The sequence below is a fragment of the Heptranchias perlo genome, chromosome 8 (genome assembly GCF_035084215.1).
Source record: "Heptranchias perlo isolate sHepPer1 chromosome 8, sHepPer1.hap1, whole genome shotgun sequence".
NCBI lineage: Eukaryota > Metazoa > Chordata > Chondrichthyes > Hexanchiformes > Hexanchidae > Heptranchias > Heptranchias perlo.
The window spans coordinates 16,353,971-16,378,637 of NC_090332.1; the positions used below are offsets into that span (position 1 = coordinate 16,353,971).

A 24,667-nucleotide genomic window follows, 5' to 3' on the forward strand; every position below is an offset into this window, starting at 1 on the left:
GATCTGAAACAGCACAGTTTGAAAATGCAGTCCTTTTTCATTTGGTGGGAAAACCATTAAGAGCAAACACAGACTACTGTAAAATGCTTTTGCATTTCACAACGTGGGAACAGAAGCAGTGATCATTTTTCACCTTCAGGGGAACATGCTACAGCATATTCCTGCTCATTCCCTTCCATCCCCTTTCCAGCCCCACAGCCTGCCATTATTTATCCAATAATATGCAGTCGCTATCAAATACAATAATGCCCAATGCATCTGACAATATTTCAAACGGCCTCTGATTATGCTGGGATCAACAGAATTGAGAGTGCAACGTAACAAGTATTTTTACTAAATAAAATTTTTAAAATCATGTGCTTTTTTAAGGATGTCACATTGAAATTAGGAAGATTAAACATATTATAATAAATCTTACAATGTTCCATACCATTTCTCCATGTAGTCCCTATGGCTATCAATGAGAGTGCAGTGAGTGACAACCCCTATCACCCCCACATCAGCAACAGCATGAATTGTCCCACCACCTACTGTTCTTCCTTTGCATCTTGGTATAAGGCATTGCCTTTTGCCCACCCAACCACAGTGGCTGTAATTCATTGCTGTGAATTGCTTCGGGTCATCCTGAGGACCTTATAAGGTGCTTTATAAATGCAAGTTCCTTCTTTTAAATAGAGTCCCTTAATTTCACTTCAAGTCTAAAGAGTTCTGTTTTGACTGTGCGATGGTTCTTTTAGGTGTGAATAACAACAACTTGCATTTATGTAGCACCTTTTAACGTAGAAAAACATGGTGATTCTTCTAAGTGTGGAGTGACTAAAACTGTTAACTTATGCAGCCCTTATGAAGTTCACTTCACTCCGATTCAAACCTGTGTGAAAAGAGTCATCAAAACATGAAATTGCAATGTTAGACAGGACAAGTTAGGTCAGTTTTCAAGATTGAATGTTCACTGAAAAGAGCAACAGAGCTGGTTGTCATCAAATGTTCCAACCAGACTGTAGCACTGAGGCAAAGCCCTGGTCTATTTAGAAAGGAGGAATTCAATTATTCATGAGCTGCATTCGTGGGTCGTCCATACAATTAAAAGATCATTGTATCTGGATACTTTCACTGAGTTATTCTCTAGACAATGATTGGTGCATGATTTGATCTTTAACAATGAACAATTTAAAATGAAAAGGTTTAGAATATGTACGTGTGAGCCTTTTTAATATTTTACAGGTGCCCATTCACCTGAGTGAAAGGAAACATGCACCAAAATATTAAACTTCGAACAAAAGGACAACAATAACACTGATGTGTACATGATGTTCTTGTGTGAGATTATTTGCTAGAGAGCATGTTTTGATGCCTCCGCCATCAATAATGTCAAAGAAACACATTCAAAGCTCCCCTGATGGCTCAGTAGGATTATACGGTGAACCACGCAGGCCAAATGGGTCCCAGGTTTGATCTTTGGTCTGTGTTGAATGGGTTGACCTCAGCCCGGCCAGTGATGGGGGTACAACGATTGGTCTCTGCACTCCTGGGTTGGGGAGTGAAAAGTTGGGCAGACCTCCTGGTCCTGATCGCTGTCCGTTAACCCAACTGGAATGTGTATGTGGGACTTGGGTAAAGATGGAGCTCAGAAGTTGTATCGCAGCAAAATGTCAATGGGTTCAGGAGAGGAGGGGAGATAAGTGACAAAGGAAAAACAGTAAAAAGAGAAACATTTTTTGTGCTTGTGTGATCCATGTATTATATGGCCAATCACCCAGTGGAGTGTTTATAATCCTGCATCTTTTGTTAGATATCTGTTTAACGATTCTGTCACCACACTGTGGCATCTATTTTCAACAGAGTGAATGAGTATACTGGAGCAGTCAGATAAGTAAGAGAGTTAATACTGACGATATATTGTAATCTTACCAGCGTCTCCCGAACAGCGACTTCGGGAAACCTTTCTCCTAAAAACAAAAAGATGCTGTCCATTTAGCACTTATATTCTATCAAGAATGTAAGACTTGCAAGGAATTCTCCTTTGCCACTCGCAGAGGAAGCAGATGGTTGCCTGATGCCAATCATAGGTTAGTGCGTCTCACAAGGGTATCCGAAACAAGCTTGAATTATCTTCAGTGGAATTTGAACGTAGAATTGATTCAACTGATCAGAATTGTGGTTCTTGAAAAATTAAGAGTCATTTTTCTAATTTTTGCACTTCTGGTGGGGAGCCTTGTTGTCGGAAATATGAATCAGAAATTCGAGCGTGATTGTCTGACTGATATGTGCTGTCTGCAGGCAAGGATTCCCACTGGCAGCCTGAAGTTGGGAAATTATGGCTGTTGGGTTCTATTACCTTGTTTGCAACATGGGGAGGAACTTTCAACTTCAGTGAGGGGCAAGACTGGCAGTAGTGGATCGGCCGCCCGGTCATCCTTCTCATGAAAGTTCTGCCCATGGTTTCTTGTCAGCCGTGGCACTCTCGCCTCTGAGTCAGAAGGTTGTGGGTTCAAGTCCCACTCCAGGGACTTGAGCGCTAAAAATCTGGGCTGACACTCCAGTGCAGTACTGAGGGAGTGCTGCACTGTCAGAGGTGCAGTCTATCGGATGAGACGTGAAACTGAGGCCCCGTCTGCCGCCTCAGTTGGGCGTAAAAGATCCCAAGGCACTAATTGAAGAAGAGCAGGGGAGTTCTCCCTGGTGTCCTGGCCAATATTTATCCTTCAACCAACATCACTAAAACAGATTATCTGGTCATTATCTCATTGCTTTTTATGGGACCTTGCTGTGCACAAATTGGCTGCCACGTTTCCTACATTACAACAGTTACTACACTTCAAAAGTATGTAATTGGCTATAAAACACTTTGGGACGTCCTGAGGTTATGAAAGTTGCTGTATAAATGCAAGATCTTTCTTTCTTGTGGCCTTCCTGTGATGGTTAGGTACCCTGATTAGATGTGAATAGTGATTAAGATTGATTATTTTTCTAACTGTAATTCCTGAGCAATCTCTTTTTTTTGGGGGTGGGAAGGAGAGATGTAGGGACTTAAAACCAGGCTTGACATGTGCAAGTGAAGGGTGACAATGTCTGTTTTAACGGACTGTCTCCTTTTGTAGCTCTTTCCAGTTTGACTGTCGAGCTTTCCGAGTAATTAATGCAACCACTGAGAACAGTGACAGCCACAGCTGTTGGCAAAGTGATGTTAATAGACTGGAGGGTCCCAGAAGTGGCGAATGTGAATAGGAGCCTGCCACAGTCAAATGTCTTTTTAACAATCACCTCACACGGATAATATTATATCTGCCACTCGCTTAGATTAATCTGTTGTGGGCAGCGATAAATTATAACACCTGTAATATTTGAAAGCGTAATTCATTTTCACCGTTCGGCTGTAGGAATTGTACCGTCACGTTTTCCTGTATTGATTTCAAACGGATTTCATTTCAGAAGAGAACAGCACCTTATAGCACAAATTTGTCTGTGTGTGATAACATTCTCATTATTGCAATCATTATACCACTGCAACCTGAAGGACAGCTGACAATGGACCAAGGCTGCATGAATCATTTACCAACAGTTCTTTGCCTATCACTACATAGATTTGCCACATGGAACATATTTTGCTGATAGTTGTTATGCAGAGCTCTCATAAGCCGCAGTGATTTAATCCTCTTCAGAATCACTTAATGATTCTCTGTGTTACAAATAAGAGATGTACGTCTGGAAATTACATGCGTGATGTTAACCTGTGAATACTTAATATGTTTCTATTAAATTCTCGTCTCTGATATTTTAATGAAGGGATTAACCCTTTAAAATAGACAGGTTGACGTCTCCGTTAAAGTCACAGAGAGAGGAATGTAATATAAGCACGTAAGCGTTTGTAACCGCTAACTGTCATCTCTGGACTATAAAGCAAAGCCAGGTGTGACAGACCCGGGCTCAGTCCTGCATCACATTACAGAATATTTCTGTACTCGTTTGTTCATATGAAATTGTAGCTGCACTAATGTACTCAAAGTTAAGATGGAGCCATATCAGATGCTTCAGAAAGAATTTCTCCGAGATCTTTGCGCTCCTCCAGTTTTGGCCTCTTGCGCATCCCCAATTTCCATCGCAGCCATTGCCTAGGCCCTAAGCTCTGGAATTCCCTCCCTAAACCTCTCCGCCTCTCTACCTCTCTCTCCTCCTTTCGGACGTTCCATAAAATCTACCTCATCTGTCCTAATATCTCCTTATGTGACTCAGTGTCAAATTTTGTTTGATAATGCTCCTGTGAAGCGCCTTGGGACATTTTACTACGTTAAAGATGCTATATAAATGCAAGTTGTTGTTGTAGACATGAAGGCCTGTTTGTGTGGCAATACACACATGGAGGGGTGATTTTAAACCCCAAAAACGGGTGGGTTGGGGGTGGGTGGGAGTTGAAAATAGTTGTTTTTTTGGGTTGCAACCGCAAAATTTTTGGACTCGGCATTCCCAGTGGGAAGCCTGTACTTTTACTTGCCGACATTAAACCTGGAAATAAAGCTGGGTTGTGGTCGCGACCCAAAAAATAACTGTTTTCAACTCCCACCTGCCCCTAAGCCATCCGTTTTTGGGGTTTAAAATCACCCCTCCATGCTGTCTGGAGCTAACTAGCTTTAGCAGAGAATGGCCTGCCTCTGCTTCTGTCCTTACCTTACACTGAACCTTATCAGGTTAAGATTGCTTGGCAAGTACCTCAAACATGTGAAATGATAATATATATGCAAGGTTGCCATGGTGAGAGGAAACAGAGTTCTTCAGCCCTGATTTTAACTCTGGCCGAGCAGTGAGCGTGGGTCTGGCAGGCCAAACATCAGGCTGGCCCCAATTTGCCAATGTGAGTCCTGGGCCATTTCAATGCACGTGTAGATAAGGCGAGCCCAGCATAGTACTGCTTCAAGGTAAGATGTGGAGATGCCGGTGATGGACTGGGGTGGACAAATGTAAGGAGTCTTACAACACCAGGTTATAGTCCAACAGCTTTATTTAAAATCACAAGCTTTCAGAGGCTTCCTCCTTCGTCAGGTGACCTGACGAAGGAGGAAGCCTCTGAAAGCTTGTGATTTTAAATAAAGCTGTTGGACTATAACCTGGTGTTGTAAGACTCCTTACTTCAAGGTAAAGCAGACTAGCAGGACCAGAAGACATAACTTTGTATTAGTTATGAAAGGTAATTTTTAAACAGATATTATTGAAGTAAAAATTCTTTACTCAAAGGTTGATAAACATTTGGAATAATCTACCCGGCAAAGTAGTGGAGTCAAAGACATTAGAGACTTTCCAAATGCTGCTGGATGTTTAGGCAGGATGAATTGCAGTGCTACCAGCCATGAGCTTCACTGGGCCAAATAGCCTTTTCTCAGGTTAATACTGAAACTGCCGGTGAATTATTAAATTACCGCAGCTCAAGACAGTTAGAATAAGAGCTTAGCAAAATACAGATTTCAGAGATTAAAAAGAAAAAATGTAAATCCTGAAGCTCTGAAATAAAAACAGAAAAATCTGGAATTACACTGTATTTGAAAAGAGAAAAAGATGTTTCAGGTTGGGACTCTTCATCACTTTAAAGTAAACCCTACCTTAAAGTAAACATGGAAAGTAAAATTTCCATGTTTAAAGTAGTTCATCTGTGTAGTGATATACAAAAGCTTGTTAGTAAATTGCTTATGCAGTTTTGGACTGGTGTCAATTCTCCTATGGTGTACTAGTTCTATGATGGGAGTGATTTAAAAAAACGTACATTTTTTTAACAGTTGTGGTGCCAAAGTTCTATTGCCTTTGAAAAAGAAAAATATTGAGACATGATGTGGGACAAAGGGTGTGATTGACTCTGTGATGTAGGAATAGTTTATGTGTGGGATTTAATTGGTGCCTGGGTTTACAGAGAGCTTTACTCTGCCTCGATGAAACAGTCCTCCATTCCTGGAAAGGTCATCGACCTGAAACGTTAACTCTGTTTCTCTCTCCACAGATGCTGCCTGACCTGAGTGTTTCCAGCATTTTCTGTTTTTATTCCATTGCTTAGCATTGATCTAGGTCACCTTGATTAGCACAGAAACTCATCCAAATCTCTGAAATAAAATTAAAATTAAGTTCGTAAAGGCTATAGGATTAGAAGACTGTGTTATATTTATGGTATAGGAGCCTTTTGTACAAAAATGACTCTTTTCCCAAGTTGAATGACAGGACAATTCACCACCTTGCATGTATTATGAATGATTCATTTGAAGAAACGAAATAAAGACAAATTCTGCCTGATAGTTGATTTCTCTTCATTTATGTAAAGAAAATGCAGCCAGTAAAGAATGAAGTAGTATGAGTATCTGGGTCTGGCTGCATTGTATTTATTTAATATTATTATGTTCTGCCTTTTCCTCCAATTATTTCCCCAACCCACTTCCTTCTCTCCTCAAGACAATAACTCATTTCTGGTGTACCGGCTACCCCTCTGGTACCTGTTCAAGTGGTAATTCTTAATGTGTGAATCTAGGCGTGAGTGTTGACAAGCTATTTGACCGGGAGCATCACAGTTGAGGCTGATTCCGTGTAAAGAGAGGACACAGATTTAAGGCAATTGGCAAAAGAGCCAGAGGTGAGATAAATTTTTTAACGCAGCGATTTATGATGATCTGGAATGCACTGCCTGATAGGAAGCAGGTTCAGTCGTAACTTACAAAAGGGAATTGGATAAATAATTAAAGGGGAGAAAATTGCAGGGCTATGGGGAAAGAGCAGGAGAGTGGGACTAATTGGATAGCTCTTTCAAAGAGCCGGCACAGGCACGATGGGCTGAATTGCCTCCTTATGTGCTGTATCATTCTTTGATTCTATACCTGACGTCCACATGTGCCCATTTACAGCAAGGGTCACTGATTGCCATCAGGAACGGAAATCCTGGTCAGTGTTGCCCTCCCTAATTCATAGAGACTCACCCAATCATTGTACCACTTGTGTTACCATGGCTGATAGCACAGATTGAAGATTGACCTGGGGCTTTCAGGATCTGCAAGGCTGAATAACAATTAGCTGACCATCAGGGGAACTAACTATGCAGTGTGATCAGTGATAATGCTTGTCATCTAGTAACATCCATCCTTCATATTTCCAGAAACACCTACCTTTGAAAGAGACTGTAATTAAAGATCGGGTCTCCCAGTGCAATGGGCCGAAAGGCTTGCTTCTCTTCTTTCACACCCATTGATCCTTTCCCTTTCTTCCCTTCAGTGTACTTTCTGTAACAGTGCTCCAACAGTTATGTTTCTGCTATTACAGACAGCAGTGTCCATTCGCTTTTTAAATACGTTTACTTTGGTATACCTGGATGTGTTTCCACGGCCGGGAATTTCCTCGGAGCTGCTCTTGCTCTGCCGCTGGAACCTCGCCAGTAGTGTGGCAGAAACCCGGTTTACACACGTGAACAGGTTTCCATTGCATTTCCAGCGAAGTTACAATGGCGGAGTGGGATCAGCTCCAAGGAAATTTCTGGCCCTTGTCTTTGCATTAGTTCTCCTGATCTTAGCCTCTCAGGCCCTGAAATTACATTCTGGAATACTAATGTACTAATGCATAGTGCATTTAGCTCAAATTCCTCTCTCCACTAATTAAAATAAATGGGTTAACACCCCCGCAAAAATAGCAGGGGAAGCAATTTGCAGAGAATTGATTGTTTGGATAGTATCCCATGGCATAATTACCGGCTTCAACGGTACAGTAAAATCAGAAATAATGTTAAGTTTCAACAGCAACGACTGAGTTATATAAGAGTGTACTGATAATGTAATAGATAGTGAGTTCATGAAGATGCCAAAATAACAACAGGAATGCTGGAAATACACTGCAGATCTGTCAGCATTTGACAAAAGAAAAGCTACGTTAATGTTTCATATAGAGACTCTTCTTCCCAATGTTTTGGCTCGATCAGGGTGAAGTGCAAGCTTAGAAACATAGAAAATAGGAGCAGGAGTAGGCCATTCGGCCCTTCGAGCCTGCTCCGCCATTCAATATGATCATGGCTGATCCTCTATCTCAATACCATATTCCCGCTCTCTCCCCATATCCCTTGATGCCTTTTACCTCGAGAAATCAATTCAGCTCCTTCTTAAATATATTCAGTGTCTTGGCCTCCACAGCTTTCTGCGGTAGAGAATTCCACAGGTTCACCACCCTCTGAGTGAAGACATTTCTTCTCATCTCAGTCCTAAATGTCCTACCCCGTATCCTGTGACCCCTCGTTCTGGACCCCCCAGCCAGAGGAAACATCCTCCCTGCATCCAGTCTGTCTAGCCCTGTCAGAATTTTATACGTTTCAAAGAGATCCCCTCTCATTCTTCTAAACTTGAGTGAATACAGGCCGAGTTGACCCAGTCTCTCCTCATATGACAGTCTTGCCATCCCAGGGATCAGTCTGGTGAACCTTCGCTGTACTTCCTCTATGGCAAGTATATCCTTCCTTAGGTAAGGAGACCAAAACTGCACACAATACTCCAGGTGTGGTCTCACCAAGGCCCTGTATAACTGCAGTAAGACATCCTTGCTCCTTTACTCAAATCCTCTTGCAATGAAGGCCAACATACCATTTGCCTTCCTAACTGCTTGCTGCACCTGCATGTTTGCTTTCAGTGACTGACCCCCAACTACGGGGGGGTGCAAAATGGTGGGTAATGGATCGGCTGCCTGTTATACACTCCGCCTGAGTTCCCTTTCATTGGAGTAATGAAAAAGAAAATAAGACGGGTGTATAATGGGTGGCTGATCCATTACCACCATTTGTGCCCCCAATAAAGTTTGAATTTTACCTCCGATCTCTCTGGTCAACATTTTAATGAATGGACTCTACCCAAAAATTCTTTGCAATTAAAAATCGGGAGAGATGTAAAACGGGCTGCCTGCCCACTATCACCCATTTTATACTCTTGCACCAATTCCAGATCTACCCCACTGAATATTAGCACACAAACCATGAATACATTCATCTGAAATTCATTTGGGCTATTTTTAAAAAGATGTTGACCCATTTATTGTAAATGAATGCATTAAATGTTGATCTGTTGGTGTTCAAAGAGCCCAATTTCAAGGCAAAAAAGTCCAGTGAAGTTCTCTAAGAGGTGGAATTCCTTCTGTCACTAATTTTACTTAAAAGTGACAACATATGTAGAAAACAGGAAATCCTGTTTTATACCCACTCCGACTTTTTCACTAAAATTATTAACCCCCCCATCCCCGGCAAGCTTCTTTTGTATGTCCTTGTTTTTGTTACTGAGTGAAGAAGCGGCTAAAAATGAGCGATTTCATTTTTGAAAAGGATAGGGGGAGAAGGAACCAACAAACATAAACTGACAATGTATAGTCCACCCACTGTGGATTGTGCCGGACATGAATTTCCAGTCAGGATAGGGTCTAGCAATGGGTGCTCCCTCCAGAGATAGGCAGGAGCTAGCATAATGAGATGTAAATATTTAAATGCAGTGCAAGTGACATGATTTAGGCATCCATGCCATTTTCCAACCTTTACGCCGAAAGTAGACTTCTTCTGAAGGAGAAAGGATCATCTTGCAATATGTGACGCAATTGTATCATTGCCACACTGGTGAACCATAGCCTCCGCATACCCCTCTGATAAGTCAAGGTATGTCCATTTTTGCCTGTGTAATCGGCATAGGGTACCCCTATGGGAATCCCTCTTTATTTATCATACGTAAATGAAGAAGAGGAGAAAGAACACATGGATGTAAGGCAAGCTGCAGTCCATTTTAGGAAACTGCAACCTGCACCTGCTTTGACTTATCACAGAAACAAGGGGCCATGATTCACCAGCCTGGCAGTGACGGAGCAGTTTTACATAGAATTTACAGCACAGAAACAGGCCATTCGGCCCAACTGGTCTATGCCAGTGTTTATGCTCCACACGAGCCTCCTCCCACCCTACTTCATCTCAGTCCATCAGCATAGCCTTCTATTCTGTTCTCTCTCATGTACTTATCCCAGCTTCTCCTTAAATGCATCTATGCTATTCACCTTAACTACTCCTTGTGGTATCAAGTTCCACATTCTAACCACTCTCTGAGGCTGCAAGATGAGCTGTGGGCATACTCTACGATTGTCATAGCACTGCCTGTTACAGCAAAGGTCAGTGCAGCCCTGAACAGGTTGAGGTTGCCAAGTTATTTTACTTTTGATAATGTTTGTACAATGGTGGCATTACGTTACACCCTGTTGCCTGTGTTGGCAAGAGTTTAACAGGAATTTGAGTCAGTTCCAGTAATCAAACTTGAAATAATATTTGCATTTATTTGGACCCTTTCATGCCAAACTTCTCAAAGCAACCACGATAGCCCTTCTATACCAGGTGCATTCCACTGAGAGCAGCAGATCATGGTTCAAATAGGGAACATTTCTCGTGATTTTAAACTGGCAGAGTAGTGGGACTTAAATATTGTTGATGATGTTGGTTTTATTTAGAAATTAGGTGTGTCAGAAGATTAGTTCAAGTCTGGTTCAGTCCCTTTTGTGATGTTAATGTATGAAAATTTGCACACTGAGGGAAATAGACAAACCCTTTAGCCGAAGTTCCTGCTTCTCCACTCACCAGCATCGGTTTGCTGCCCACTCACTCTAATGGGTGGGAAATCACGGTCGCAGAAGGCGGAAAAAAACCCAGCTTTATTTCTATTCCGACTCATTGGGAGTCATGTCAAAGGAAGAAATGCCTCAAGTTTCTTAGAGTGCAAGTATTATTGGGTGTGCAATAACACTACCTTTCATGATTAAATGCAACATTTTGACTAATGTTGCAAACCCCATAACATTAGTGGAGATTTTAATTTGCAGATTAAATCCACAAGAAAATGAAATGCCCATGAAAATTTATGAAATCCTTCATAATGCAGCAATTAGTGATGTGCAATAAAATGATATTAAATAAATACGTCTATGTTCTTGCGACCATATCATTTTATCCTAGCAAACAAGATTTTATGTCAGCAAAGATCAGTTGCTTGACTTGTTGCATCTTTCCTCATTCCCTGGACTACATGTCAGTTCTTTTTCTCTAGAATAAGGCGGAGCAACATTTACTGTAACAACAAGCACTAATCCATGCAGGGCACAGTGTGTGGAAGCTTGAATGTGGAGGATAGTTGAAAGGTAGGTAATCTATTATTCTTTATTCAGTTATTAATATGCAATATGATTCTTACAAAGTACTATCGATACTGGTGGGAGTACTTCGATGAGGAAGGTCTTAGGACTGAAAATACAAATGCTTTGTTTATTGAGAATATCGAATCCAATGAATAGCATTTAGTGAAGGAGTGGGGATTATTGCACGATGTTAGCATTCATCATTAACTCTTCCCATGCCAGTGATTCAAATTTTCCTTTTTAATTGTGAGGAGTGTGTCCTAAAGCACTGTAAGGGTCTCCTTTCTTGGAGGAACCCAGAATGAGACACCTTTTTCTGGAGTTCAAGATATCTTTCCATGATAGAAGGTAATAGCGAAGGACATATTGAACTATCTATTGTGCTAGTGCTCTCCTTTTACTGGACTCCTAAATGATAAACATTTGTCTCGATTTTCTAAGTTATCTGTTGTGTTCTACCAAAGACATGCTCCTCTCTTTAAATCCACATAATAGAAGACACCCCACTTTTTAGGGAAATAGTCTGAAGTTTTTGCTTCAAGTACTTGTTTGGTGTGGGATGAGGCTTGTAGCTTAACAATATTGACTGCATTCCAGGCTTTATCTGCTTTGTTCTTAGATAAAGTCAGAATTGTTGTGCTGTCTCAACTGCAGACTTAACTCTGAAAGAATCTTGGAAACCATATTTAGGTTTCTTGTGGAGGGTCTATGGTATACTTATTTATGGGGGATATGCTTGGGATAGTTTTCAGCATCATCTGTGCATTTTCAAATTGATCCTGCATCTCTGTCGCATCCATGTCAAAGAATATTTTCCTAGAAAATAAAGTTCTAATAATTTAGCTTGTTGACTGTAAGACAATCTTGCATCCATAGCCATTGAATACTGACAATGTTGCACCCTTGGGCTTTGGTTTTGTTACTTTATGAATCTAAGGATCTTAGACTGTTCTTTGGGGGGGCGGGGGAGCGGGGTGGGATATGAGTCTTGCCTCATAATTGCCATCTGTTCAATAAATAGAATCTAGGTTCCTGGTGGAGGTGTGCCTTACTGGCTTGTGTCTGATTGCTTTTCTAAACCTCCCTCTGAATCGTCCCCTTGCCCCAACTCTTCATTGGTTCACCATCACATCCCAAACTTTGAACATGGAACTCCACAGAGACTCCACAACTCTGAGGGGTAAAATAATGGATGAGGCAGGACAGTCTTCACCTGAACCAAAGGGGCACCAATGTTCGTGCAGAGGGGATTATTTGGATAATGGTGGAGGATCTAAACTTATAAGTCAAGGAAGGGAAACAGGCGAGGCTAACCAAACATTAGGAAAGTTGATGAGCGTAAACGCTCCCAACAGGTTAACTACCGATAAAGAAGGCTTCAAGAGTAGCAAAGAGGAGGGACAAATTAATACAAAGCAGATAACACTGTCAAGAGGTTAAGGAGGGAGGAATATTGGGATATACAGTAGAAGAGACAAGTGAGAGACCGGCAAAAAGTAAAGCAGTGAGAAAAAGAAACAAAATAGTAAAAGAGCAACGGTTACTAATAGCAATGAGGAAACAGGACAAAAATGTATGTACATTAATGTGAGAAACATAAAGAATAAATTGTGGAACTAATACCAATAATTACAGTAGAAAAATATAACATTGTTTTAACTAAAACTTGGCTACAGCCAGTGCATGACATGGAATTAAGCATTACAAATTGAAGAGCTAGGGAGAGGAATATCTTTTTTTTTCTAATGCGGTAATGCCTTCCTTATTAAGGAAGGAATTTCCACATTAGAAAAGAAAGATATTGTAAGTAGAAACATACTGCTGGAGTGTCTGTGTGTTAAACTAAGGACTAAAAAGAGACATGCTGCTATATTAGACCTTTACAGACCATCAACATTATTTGAAAGAAATTGAAGAAATTCTACTGCAGTTCAGACATGTGTAGAAATAAGGGGTAGTGGGGAATGGGGAACTTTAACTATCCAGAAATACATCAGAAGATATCTGGGAATGCATTCAAGACTGTTTTCTGAATCATTATATAAGAAGCCCTGGAAGGAAAGATGCAATAGTGGGCTTTGTTCTGGGTAAGCATATAATGATACAGCATGGATGGAGGTCATTCAGCCCATCATGCTCGTGCTGGCTATTTGAAAGAGCTATCCAATTAGTCCCACTCCCCTGCTCTTTCCCCATAGCCCTGCAGAGATTTCCTTTTCAAATAGTTATCCAATTCCCTTTTGAAAGTTACTATTGAACCTGCTTCCACCACCCCTTCAGGCAGTGCATTCCAGATCATAATAACTCGCTCCATAAAAAAAATTCTGCATCTCCCCTCCAGTTCTTTTGCCAATTACCTTAAATCTGTGTCCTCTGGTTACCAACCCTCCTGCCGTGGAAACAATTTTTCCGTATGTACTCTATCAAAACCCCTCATAATTTTGAACAGCTCTATTAAATCTCCCCTTGACCTTCTCTGCTCTATAGAGAACCAGATCAGGTCAGCTACATGAAAGTAGGAGAAATATCAAAGATAAACAATCAAAACATAGTTCGCTTTAGTATTAAATTGGAGAAGGAAAAAACAAAGTCAAAAGAATGCTGATTGATCGGAGAAGAACAAACTACAGAGGAATGAAAGAGGATTGGATAAAATGGAGGGAAAACAGGTAACTGGTAAAAACAGCAGAGCAACAGTGGAAATATTTAAATGTGAGATTGGTATAACATTGTCTAGGAACATTCCAGTGAGGAACTAAAGGGCTTTATCTCGGGTCATAGTTCCACAGATGAGCAGTCTTAATAGGCTGCAAATAACTGCTAAAAAAGAAGCTTAATACAAAGGTATAGTTAGTAACAAAAAAATGAGGTAAGGAGATCAAAGAAGAAATATGACAAACATTTGAAACCAATGTAAGAGGAAAGATCAAATATTGTTAAGAGGATCCCTCATTAAGGAGAGGGTAGGGCCACTCAAAAATGTGCTGGGTCATTTTGTTATGACTGATAAGGAAATAACAAAGTTCCTAATGAATACTTTGCTTCAGTATTTATAGAAAAGAATGAAGGAAGCTTGTGGGTGAAAGAAGGAAAGAAAGAAAGAAACTGCATTTATAAAAGACCTTTTGAGTCCTCAAGACATCCCAAAGTGCGTCACAGCCAACAAATTACTTTTGAAGTGTCGTCAGTGCAAGCATGCCCTTTGTAAACCACCTCCATCTCTCCAACTCCCTTTCCTCCTTCAAGACCCTCCTTAAACCTACTTCTTTCCCTCCTAACATCTCCACCCCTGTGAAGCACCTTGGGATTTTTTTTTACATTAAATGTACACTATAAATGCAAGTTGTTAATGCTTTCAAACGGTCATCCTTACATCAGTCGTAGGACAATTACTGACAACCATAATTAGAGATAAAACTAAATGAATAATTAGAAGGGAATTGTCTGATCAGATAATCAACATTGATTTGTGAAGGGCAGGTTGTGTTTGACTAATCTGCTAGAATTATTTGAGAGAATAATGGAAAGTATAGATTGGGGGGATTCAGTAGACATGTATATGGACCTCCAGAATGATAAAGTGCTGAGAATTGATAGAGAAAATTAGGCACCATGCATAAAAGGGAAAGTGATGGAATGAATAGAGAGTTGGTTGAAAGATAGATAGCAAAGGGTTGTGATAAATGAGTGTTTCTCAGACTGATAGTCAGCGGTTAATGGGGTGCCACTTTTATTCCCCACACTATATAAATAATCTGGATTTCAACTTAAAGGAGTGGATATCAAAGTTTGCTGATGATACTGAACTGTGAAGAGTAGCAAACTGGATGGAATTTGATGGAAAAACTCTTTTGGGAGCTGTTCTGCAGCCTCCCGACTCCCCTTGCCACTTCCGGCATTTTCCACCAGAAATGACATTGGCCGTATAATATTTCTGCCCAAATATGGGCAGGCACAGTAGAATTACATGTAACCCATTCAACTCTCCAGCTGTACAACACCAAACATTTTTTTTTTTAATTTTAAAAATCCTCCCCCTCTTCGGCTGCCCGAGAGGCCACCGGCCATACTGTGCTGTAGCAGGTCTCAGCGGCCCACCACAGGCATTCCCCACCCTTCTCTCCCCGGTTCGCTCCACGGCAGAGGCCGGAAAACCCACCTCAATTCTGCAAGAAATAGACTGACTCCAGAAAATTGGCTGGGGCCAGGGGTACACCCTATGGCAGGGAGAACTCCCACCCTAGTGAAGGCATGCTGGATTCTGCCGTAGCTTCGTAAAACTCTGGCCAGGAAATCTTCCCGCTATGTTTACGATATCACTAACACACAGCGATCGGAAAAAATTCCCCACTCCACCCCCTCCCTCATATCAGTTGCTGGAAAAGCTTTTGCAATGCGGTTTTGAGTTTTCAATTTATCCTCTTTACAACGACTGACATATGAGACTTGATTGGCAAAGCAATGTTGTCCTAACCCTAGCACTGTACTGACCCCTACATATCAAACTGGTAACATTTCTTGCAAAACACTTCGCAATATACCAATCTCCTTTTCACATAAAATCATAAACCAAAGTAGTTTAGAAAGAATAGTGGGATTTTTTTTATTATAGACGTGTGGAGTTAACAAATTAATTTCTAGCCAGGCCTTTACTTCTGTTGCTGAAATTCATCTGTTTCAATATACCTGCTGAGACGAAGCTGTGCCTTGGAGTTCAGTTTATGTGACAATTTTTATTTATTTAGTTTAATGCACTTTCCAAACAACTAAAAGCGTTATTGTAATTGCAAATCTTTCCACTTGAAACAAAAAAAATGTCATACAGGAACACTTATTTCTTTGTAAACTTATCGTAACTTACTGCTTCAGATGGGAATTACAGTCCAAAATGTGTTAAAATGATCCCATTTTTTCTCTAACTTGCATTGGGGCAGTGCCTAGCAACTAAAGAGAACTGGGTGTTCAATGCAGTCTTGAGTGTCATAAATGGACATAATATAGTCTAATATAGATACATAATATCTATATCAATATAGTCTTGAGTGCCATAAATGGACATCTGCAATTCTTCAGATGCAGTTCTTTTAAAGTGTGGCAGTTCATTTGAACCTTCGGTTGGATATCTCTTGTAAATACCAGTGAGTGAACACATTTTATTTTAGGTTCCAGCTTTGCCAGGAACTATATAATCATCAGAAATTACAGCCACACGCCAAATTACTGTTAGCAAGATTTCTGTAAATTAGTAGATAAGTGTTTCAAGCTCCCAGGCGGCACCATCAGTGACACCACTTCCAAGTATGACTAGTAGTGCAGTCGAATCATTCAATGCTGAAGTGATTTTCTGCAATTTGTCGTAGTTTTCCATTTAGTATATAGATTTCTACATAACACGTATGCAAGATCAGTTTCTTCTTGTCTGTTACATGAGCACGTTAATAATACTATGATCGCTATTCAATGAGTCTGGTAGGATTACACTTGTGTGGACATTGGGCGGGGACGGGATCGGCCTCAGACCTGATCCCTCCCCCAGGGTTGAATAAAGCACCGAAGCATATTATCATGGCTCACACATGAAGAATCGCCACTTGGGAGCAAGGAACCAGGGCACAAACAGCTTTCATCGAATAGTACCCCAAAAAGATATTAACTCTTTCAAGAGAGAACGACAGAGGGGGTAGAAAATTGGCTGAAGAAAAAGGGGAAGAACTTATTATTTAGAATAATATACTGATGACACAAAATGACTGACTTTCCTGACCTTTCCCCTATAGAACAGCTTTCTGGGCACGGAAGTTAGGAAAAAAGGGGGCTGAAACACGCATTGCTGGATCTCCATCCTTTTAAAGCTGGTCAGGGACTTCAAGGGCCTTCAGGGGTGGGGGCAAGTTGCTTAGGCTAGCCTGTACTTATACAAGCACTAGTCGAACATAGTGATTCGAACGAGGCAGAAGGGTGCATTCCTGGTCTCCTTTCTACCACTTGCTGAGTACCCCAGAGTACGGGTGTCCCCACTGACCGAAGGTTGCAAGGTAGGCCACCTGTGAAAATGTCTGTCCTCACCTCTTCCCCCCCCCCCCCCCCTCCACGATCCTGAAGTCCAATCACAGTCAGGGCAGAGGGTGGGTCCTGGAATATCAACCCTAAAAACTTTTAAATGACTGAGAATCCTCATTAAACACTGTATATACATAAAGTGGTGAGATTGAATGGATTAGATAGTGCACAGAACAGGGCAAGTTGTATATAGTCTTTGGAAACGACAGGCTCCATGGACTCAATGCTTTTTCCATGCCACATTTTGGATATGATCCTTATATAACCAAAAAGATAGTTTGTTCCTGATGCACATGTAGAGATAAAAGCTGTTCAAAACAACCACAGTCACGAATCAGCAGAAATATCAGTGATGTTGTCCTGATTGACAGTTCAGCTCACAAAGCTGGGAACATTTTCTCTGCCCAACATCGATCCAAAGTGGCTTTCCATTCACAACATGAGGAATTCCGCCTACCATGTTTAGAGAGGCAAATAGTTCAGAGATACAAAAAGCAGTCAAATCAACTTTTTTTTTAAAAATTGATTCGACTCTTGTTGGTCACACACTCATTACAGCCATTTTGGTGGGGTCTTTCATATGGGTGGCCCAGGCACCCGCCAGAAATGGGCAGCCGCCTCATTAGTCCGGAAATAGTCTTATCAAGTATATAAGACCTCAGTGGAATTTTGGGCTTCCACTGGGTGCAGTGCGTGCTGTACACGCTCTGCTCCGTGGAACTGTATATAGAGCAGCCTAACCGGAATTCCTTAAAGGGACCACTGGAGGCTGATCCGAAAACTGAAAAGGTATGTTTTTCGACTGTGGGGCCAAGAGCTTAGGCCTGCCCCCCGCTTAATGGAATTCAGCCGGTTTCCCCAGATTGGTGAGTTACCAGCCAGCACTCCAAATGGGTGGGCAGCTCGCCGACAGCATGAAAATTGGTGGGGCCGCCTGTCAGTGCCATCGGGTGGGCTCCACACATCGCTTCGTCCAATGTCTGCCAAAACTGAAAATCAGCCACATGAAGTCAAACGTTTTGTGTGAACCCATCTACGTGATCTGTTAAATCACCAAAAATCGATACCCAGACTTTAACCAGAAGAAATGGTTCCTAATAGGAATAAAATAAAGCTTTGGGGTGGATCATAAATTAACCAGTGGAATATGGGAGAGCTGCACCAAGATAGCAAGGGTTAGATGAGCAGCCAAGCAGAGGAAGCAACAATCAGCAATTGGAGGTGCGTGGATGTGCTTACAAACTGGGAGTGGTTTAAGTTTCACTGAAGCTATAAAGTAACCTCCACTAGGGTAGTTGGCAAGTGGAATTTTTTGCCCCTGATTCAGTCACTGTGAGATCGCTAGTCTAAAAGGAACAGTACGAGTCAGTTCTAAAGGCCATCAGGTTTTTCGTTTTGCTTGCTTCACACCACATTCTCTTATTGACTCTGTTGGTTGCAGCTGCAGGTAAATGTCTTTCGTTTCCTTACTTGTGACGGATTCTTTACCTCCTCTGGGAGTGTGCACCTGTTACAGCGCAAAATACAAAAACCTTCTTTACACAACTGTTTAATGTTGACAGAAATACTGCCAGATTGTTCAAGAACTTGGAAGCATGCCAAGGAACTTTCAATGAAACATTCGATGTTCCAACATGCAAAGAATGAGTTCTCTTAACATATAAAGTTGCATTTGACTTAAATAAGCGTACGGATATACCCATTGATGGAACACATCGGGTTTTATCCTTTTTTTTCCTCTTTTCCCCCAAGTTCTTTCCTGGAAGTGATGATTGATGCACGTCGATAGACACCTTCGGTACGTGCAAGCCTTCAGACCCTCACCCAGCTTATCCATCCTTCATAATTGAGCCTGCCAGTGAATGAAAGCAGACGATTTTGCAGCTGAATCTGATTAGGGATATAGGATTGTACAGGACCAGAAAAGGCCATCTGTCCAGACACAGTATCTAGAGAATATTGTATTCTATGACACCTTACATACTGCTCTAAGAATGTTTTCAATAGGTACTTATCCACATCCCTCTTGAATTTGCTGATAGAATAGGCCCTCACTTCCTCCATGGGCACTCCATTCCATACATTCTCTGTGTAAAGTTATTGGGGAAGAAATTGGTCCCGAGTCACGCCCATTTTTTGGTGAAAAATTATAGTTGGTTGGGGGGTGTAGTAATTTCCAGCCGTCATCTCTGGCCCCAATCTCTTCTGGAAGTGCGCTGGCTGCAAAATTTATATCGCAAGGCAGCATTTTAATGACTCACTTGATAAAAGTTGCACTTTTTGCATTGAAATGATTTTTGTATTCCATCCAAATAAAAAAAAGAGGAGGGGCTATAGATGTTTGTCACTTGACTTCGAGCTCGGGGAATAGTGCTGCTACACTGTGTAACGTAAGGTCAAAAGATACCCACCGACAATTCAAATCCAGAGAGATGCACATGCATCACATGTATGATATCAGCACATCATGCAGTGCATGTGCTGACATCATGGATGCAATGTGCAGGCACCTCTCGATCCCATTTTTGGTAAGAGCAAAATGGAAAATTAGGATTTTTTTCTTAAATGTGGTAATCCAGCACCTGAATATAAAATCAAGTAATTTATGGTGGAAATAAGTCCAAAAAAAATTCATGATAATTATTACATATAATGTATGCTCAGAATATTATATCTTAGTAAAGGACAGTGCATTTTATAGGAGCATAGGAACAGGAGTAGGCCATTTAGCCCCTCGAGCCTGTTCCGACATTCAATGAGATTGTGGCTGATCTGTGACCTAACTCCAAATATCTGCCTTAGCCCCATATCCCCTAATACCCTTGGTTAACAAAAATCTATCAATCTCAGATTTAAAGTTAACAATTGAGCTAGCATCAACTGCCGTTTGCGGAAGAGAGTTCCAAACTTCTACCACTCTTTGCGTGTAGAAGTGTTTCCTAACTTCACTCCTAAAAGTCCTGGCTCTAATTTTTAGGCTATGTCCTCTAGTCCAAGACTCCCCAACCAGCGGAAATAGTTTCTCTCTATCTACCATATTAGTTCCCCTTGATATTGTGAATACTTTGATCAAATCACCCCTTAATCTTATAAATTCCAGGGAATACAACCCTAGTTTGTGTAATCTCTCCTCATAATTTAACCCTTGGAATCCAGATATCATTCCAGTAAATCTATGTTGCACTCCCTCCAAGGCCAATGTATCCTTCCCAAGGTGTGGTGCCCAGAACTGAACCCAGTACTCCAGATGTGGTCTAACTTGGACTTTGTATAGCTGTAGCATAACTTCTACCCCCTTGTATTCTAGTACTCTAGATATAAAGGCCAGCATTCCATTAGCTTTTTCGATTATTTTCTGTACCTGTCCATGACATTTTAATGATCTATGTACATGGACCCCTAAGTTTCTTTGGACCTCCACTGTTTCGAGCTTTTCACCATTTAGAAAGTATTCTGATCTATCCTTTTTAGGTCCAAAGTGGATGACCTAACATTTGCCTACATTGAAATCCATTTGCCACAGTTTAGCCCATTCACTTAATCTATTAATATCTCTCTGTAATTTTATGCTTCCATCTACACTGCTTACAATGCTGTCCATCTATGTGTCATTGGCAAACTTGGATGTGTGGTGATCTATCCTGTTATCTAAGCGTTAATAAATACAGTGAATAGTTGAGGTCCCAAAACAGATCCCTGTGGGACACCACGAGTCACATCCTGCCAATTTGAATACCTGCCTATTATCCCTGCACTCTGTCTCCTGCCGCTCAGCCAATTTCCTAACCAGGTAAATAATTTGCCCTCAATTCTATGAACTTCAACTTTAGCTAACAGTCTCTTATGAGGGACTTTATCGAATGCCATCTGGAAGTCCATATAAACAACATCCATAGACATTCCCCTGTCCACTACTTTATTCACCTCTGCAAAAAAAAATTCAATCAGTTTCATCAGACATGGCCTACCCTTTACAAATCCATGCTGGTTCTCTCTGATCAGCTGAAAATTTTCATGGTGTTCAGTCACTCAATGCTTAATTATAGACCCTAGTAATTTCCCGAGAACAGATGTTAGGCTAACTGGTCTGTAATTCCCTGGTTTCCCTCTCTCACCTTTCTTATAGATCGGAGTGACATATGCAATTTTCCAATCTAACGGAATGGTTCCTGAATCAAGAGAACTTTGGAAGATTATAGTTAGGGCTTCTGCAATGTTCTCACCTACTTCCTTTAAAACCCTGGGATGGAAACCATCTGGTCCTGGGGATTTGTCACTCTTTATTTTCTTCATTAAGTGCAATTATTTTCTTCATTACTGTTAATTTGCTTGCGTTAATTATGGTGAGTCCCCATCCCTGATTAAAAATTAAATTCCTTGGGATGTCCGGCATGCTATCCTCTTCCTCTACTGTAAATACTGATGCAAAGTAATTATTTAACATGTCCACCTTATTTTCATTTACAATATCACCATTATCAGTTTTTAAGGGGCCCACATTGCTCTTGACCACCCCCTTTATCCTCAAATAATTGTAAAACTTTTTTGTGTTGATTTTGGTATCCCTTGCAAGTTTCTTCTCATACTCCGTTTTTGTAGCTCTTACTATCTGTTTTTTCCCCCTTTGCTGTTCTCCCAGTCGCCAGGATCTGTGCTAATTTTTGCATTTTTTTTGCTTTATCTTTTAGTTTTATGTTGTTCCTTGCCTCTTTTCTCGTCCGTGGCTGTTTTTTTTGGCAAGTAGAGCTCTTGCCGTTCAGGGGTATAAAGTGGTTCTATATCACGTTAAATTCTTTTTTGAACACCACCCACTGATCTTCTGTCATTTCACCCATTAACGGATTTGCCCAGTTTACTGTGGACAGTCTCTGTCTCATCCCATTTAAGTCGGCCTTACCTAAATTTAGAATCTTAGCAGCTGATACAGGTTTCTCCCTTTCAAACACAACATTGAACTTGATCATATTATGATCCCTATTAGGTAAATGTTCACACACCGATAGGCTGTTAACCAAATCTGGCTTATTACTCAATATTAAATCTAATATGGCCTGCTCCCTTGTTGGTTCTAGGACATATTGTTGCAGAAAGCTGTTCTGTACGCACTCAAGAAACTCGCTACCTTTCTGACATGAGCTCATCTGCTTAACCCAATCAATATGAAAGTTAAAATCCCCCATTAAAACCACTCTGCCTTTGTTACATGCTTGTCTAATCTCTGCATTTATACATTCTGCCACTTCACAGCTGCTATCAGGGGGCCTATACATAACTCCTATTACAGTCTTAAATCCTTTTCTATTTCTTAATTCTACCCATAATGTCTCCGCTGCCTGCTTACCTCTCATGAAATCCTCTCTTATCATTGAAGTAATTTCATCCTTTATCACTAAGACGACTCCTCCCTCTTTACCAGTTTCTCAATCCTTCCTATAGACTTTATAGCCTGGCATATTCAGTTCCCAGTCCTGACTGTCTTGCAGCCATATCTCAGTAATAGCTACCAAGTCATACCCCCTAAGTTGAATTTACACCTGCAATTTGTTCCAGTACAGCGATAACACTGGCATCTACCCGACAATGTGGAAAATTGCCCAGGTATGTCCTGTCCACAAAAAGCAGGACAAATCCAATCCGGCCGATTACCACCCCATCAGTCTACTCTCAATCATCAGCAAAGTGCTGGAAGGTGTCGTTGACAGTGCTATCAAGCGGCTCTTACTCACCAATAACCTGCTCAACGATGCTCAGTTTGGGTTCCGCCAGGACCACTCGGCTCCAGACATCATTACAGCCTTGGTCCAAACATGGACAAAAGAGCTGAATTCCATACCTGAGGTGAGAGTGACTGCCCTTGACACAAGGCAGCATTTGACCGAGTATGGCACCAAGGAGCCCGAGTAAAATTGGTGCTATCCTTTGCATTGATACAGTTATTTGAAGTCAATGGGAATCAGGGGGAAAACTCTCCAGTGGTTGGAGCCATACCTAGCACAAAGGAAGATGGTAGTGGTTGTTGGAGGCCAATCATCTCAGCCCCGGGACATTGCTGCAGGAGTTCCTCAGGGCAGTGTCCTAGGCCCAACCATCTTCAGCTGTTTCATCAATGACCTTCCCTCCATCATAAGGTCAGAAATGGGGATGTTCGCTGACGATTGCACAGTGTTCAGTTCCATTCACAACCCCTCAGATAATGAAGCAGTCTGTGCCCGCTTGCAGCAAGACCTGGACAACAAGTGGCAAGTAACATTTGTGCCAGACAAGTGCCAGGCAATGACCATCTCCAATCTGAGAGAGTCTAACCACCTCCTCTTGATATTCAACGGCATTACCATTGCCGAATCTCCCACCATCAACATCCTCGGGGTCACCATTGACCAGAAACTGAACTGGACCAGCCACATAAATACTGTGGCTACAAGAGCAGGTCAGAGGCTGGGTATTCTGCAGCAATTGACTCACCTCCTGACACCCCAAAGCCTTTCCACCATCTACAAGGCACAAGTCAGGAGTGTGATGGAATACTCTCCACTTGCCTGGATGAGTGCAGCTCCAAAAACACTCAAGAAGCTCGACACCATCCAGGACAAAGCAGCCCGCTTCATTGGCACCCCATTCACCACACTAAACATTCACTCCCTTCACCACCGGCGCACCGTGGCTGCAGTGTGTACCATCCACAGGATGCACTGCAGCAACTCGCCAAGGCTCCTTCGACAGGACCTCCCAAACCCGCGACCTCTACCACCTAGAAGGACAACGGCAGCAGGCACATGGGAACAACACCACCTGCACATTCCCCTCCAAGTCACACACCATCCCGACCTGAAAATATATCGCCGTTCCTTCAACGTCGTTGGATCAAAATCCTGGAACTCCCTTCCCAACAGTACAGTGGGAGAACCTTCACCACACGGTGGCTCACCACCACCTTCTCAAGGGCAATTAGGGATGGGCAATAAATGCCGGCCTCGCCAGCGACGCCCACACCCCACAAACGAAAAAAAATCATTCAAATTGTTCCTTATACTCCGTGCGTTTGTATAAAGTACGCTTATTTGGGCCACACACCCTAACCTGTCCTTCTGCTCTAATGTTGTTTTTCTCACACATTTCTTCCTTCTCCTAATTTAATTGCTTTACATCTTTTAGTTTTCCCTTTACCTCTAGAGTCTAAAGCATAATTTCTGACTATCACTCTACTCTCTTCCTTTTCATTTGCTTTAGAATTATTATTTATACTACCTTTTCCACCTGACCCCTCCCACCCCCCTCGCCGTACTAGTTTAAAGTCCTTGTGACCACCCTATTTCTCCTTTCCACTAGGACCCTGGTCCCAGCCCGGTTCAGGTAGAGCCCGTCCCAATGATACATCTTCCTGTCGCAGTACTGGTGCCAGTGTCCCATGAAATGGGACCCCTGGTTCCCACACCATTCCTTCAGCCACGTGTTCACC

The 24,667-nt window shown here is 41.7% G+C and overlaps 1 protein-coding gene across 3 annotated transcripts in view; it reads left to right on the plus strand.

Annotated features, from left to right (window-relative positions):
• The window catches only part of LOC137324151 (muscarinic acetylcholine receptor M3-like), a 164,420-nt gene that overhangs the window by 98,457 nt on the left and 41,296 nt on the right, over window positions 1-24,667 (plus strand). For 2 of the 3 annotated variants that reach the window (XM_067988290.1, XM_067988291.1), the window contains one exon: window positions 11,064-11,154. The exons of the other annotated variant lie outside the window; for it this stretch is intronic. In XM_067988290.1, coding sequence (XP_067844391.1) covers window positions 11,135-11,154 — 20 coding nt within the window. In that variant the 5' untranslated portion in view covers window positions 11,064-11,134. The remainder of the gene's footprint in view (window positions 1-11,063; window positions 11,155-24,667) is intronic. 3 annotated transcript variants of the gene reach the window in all.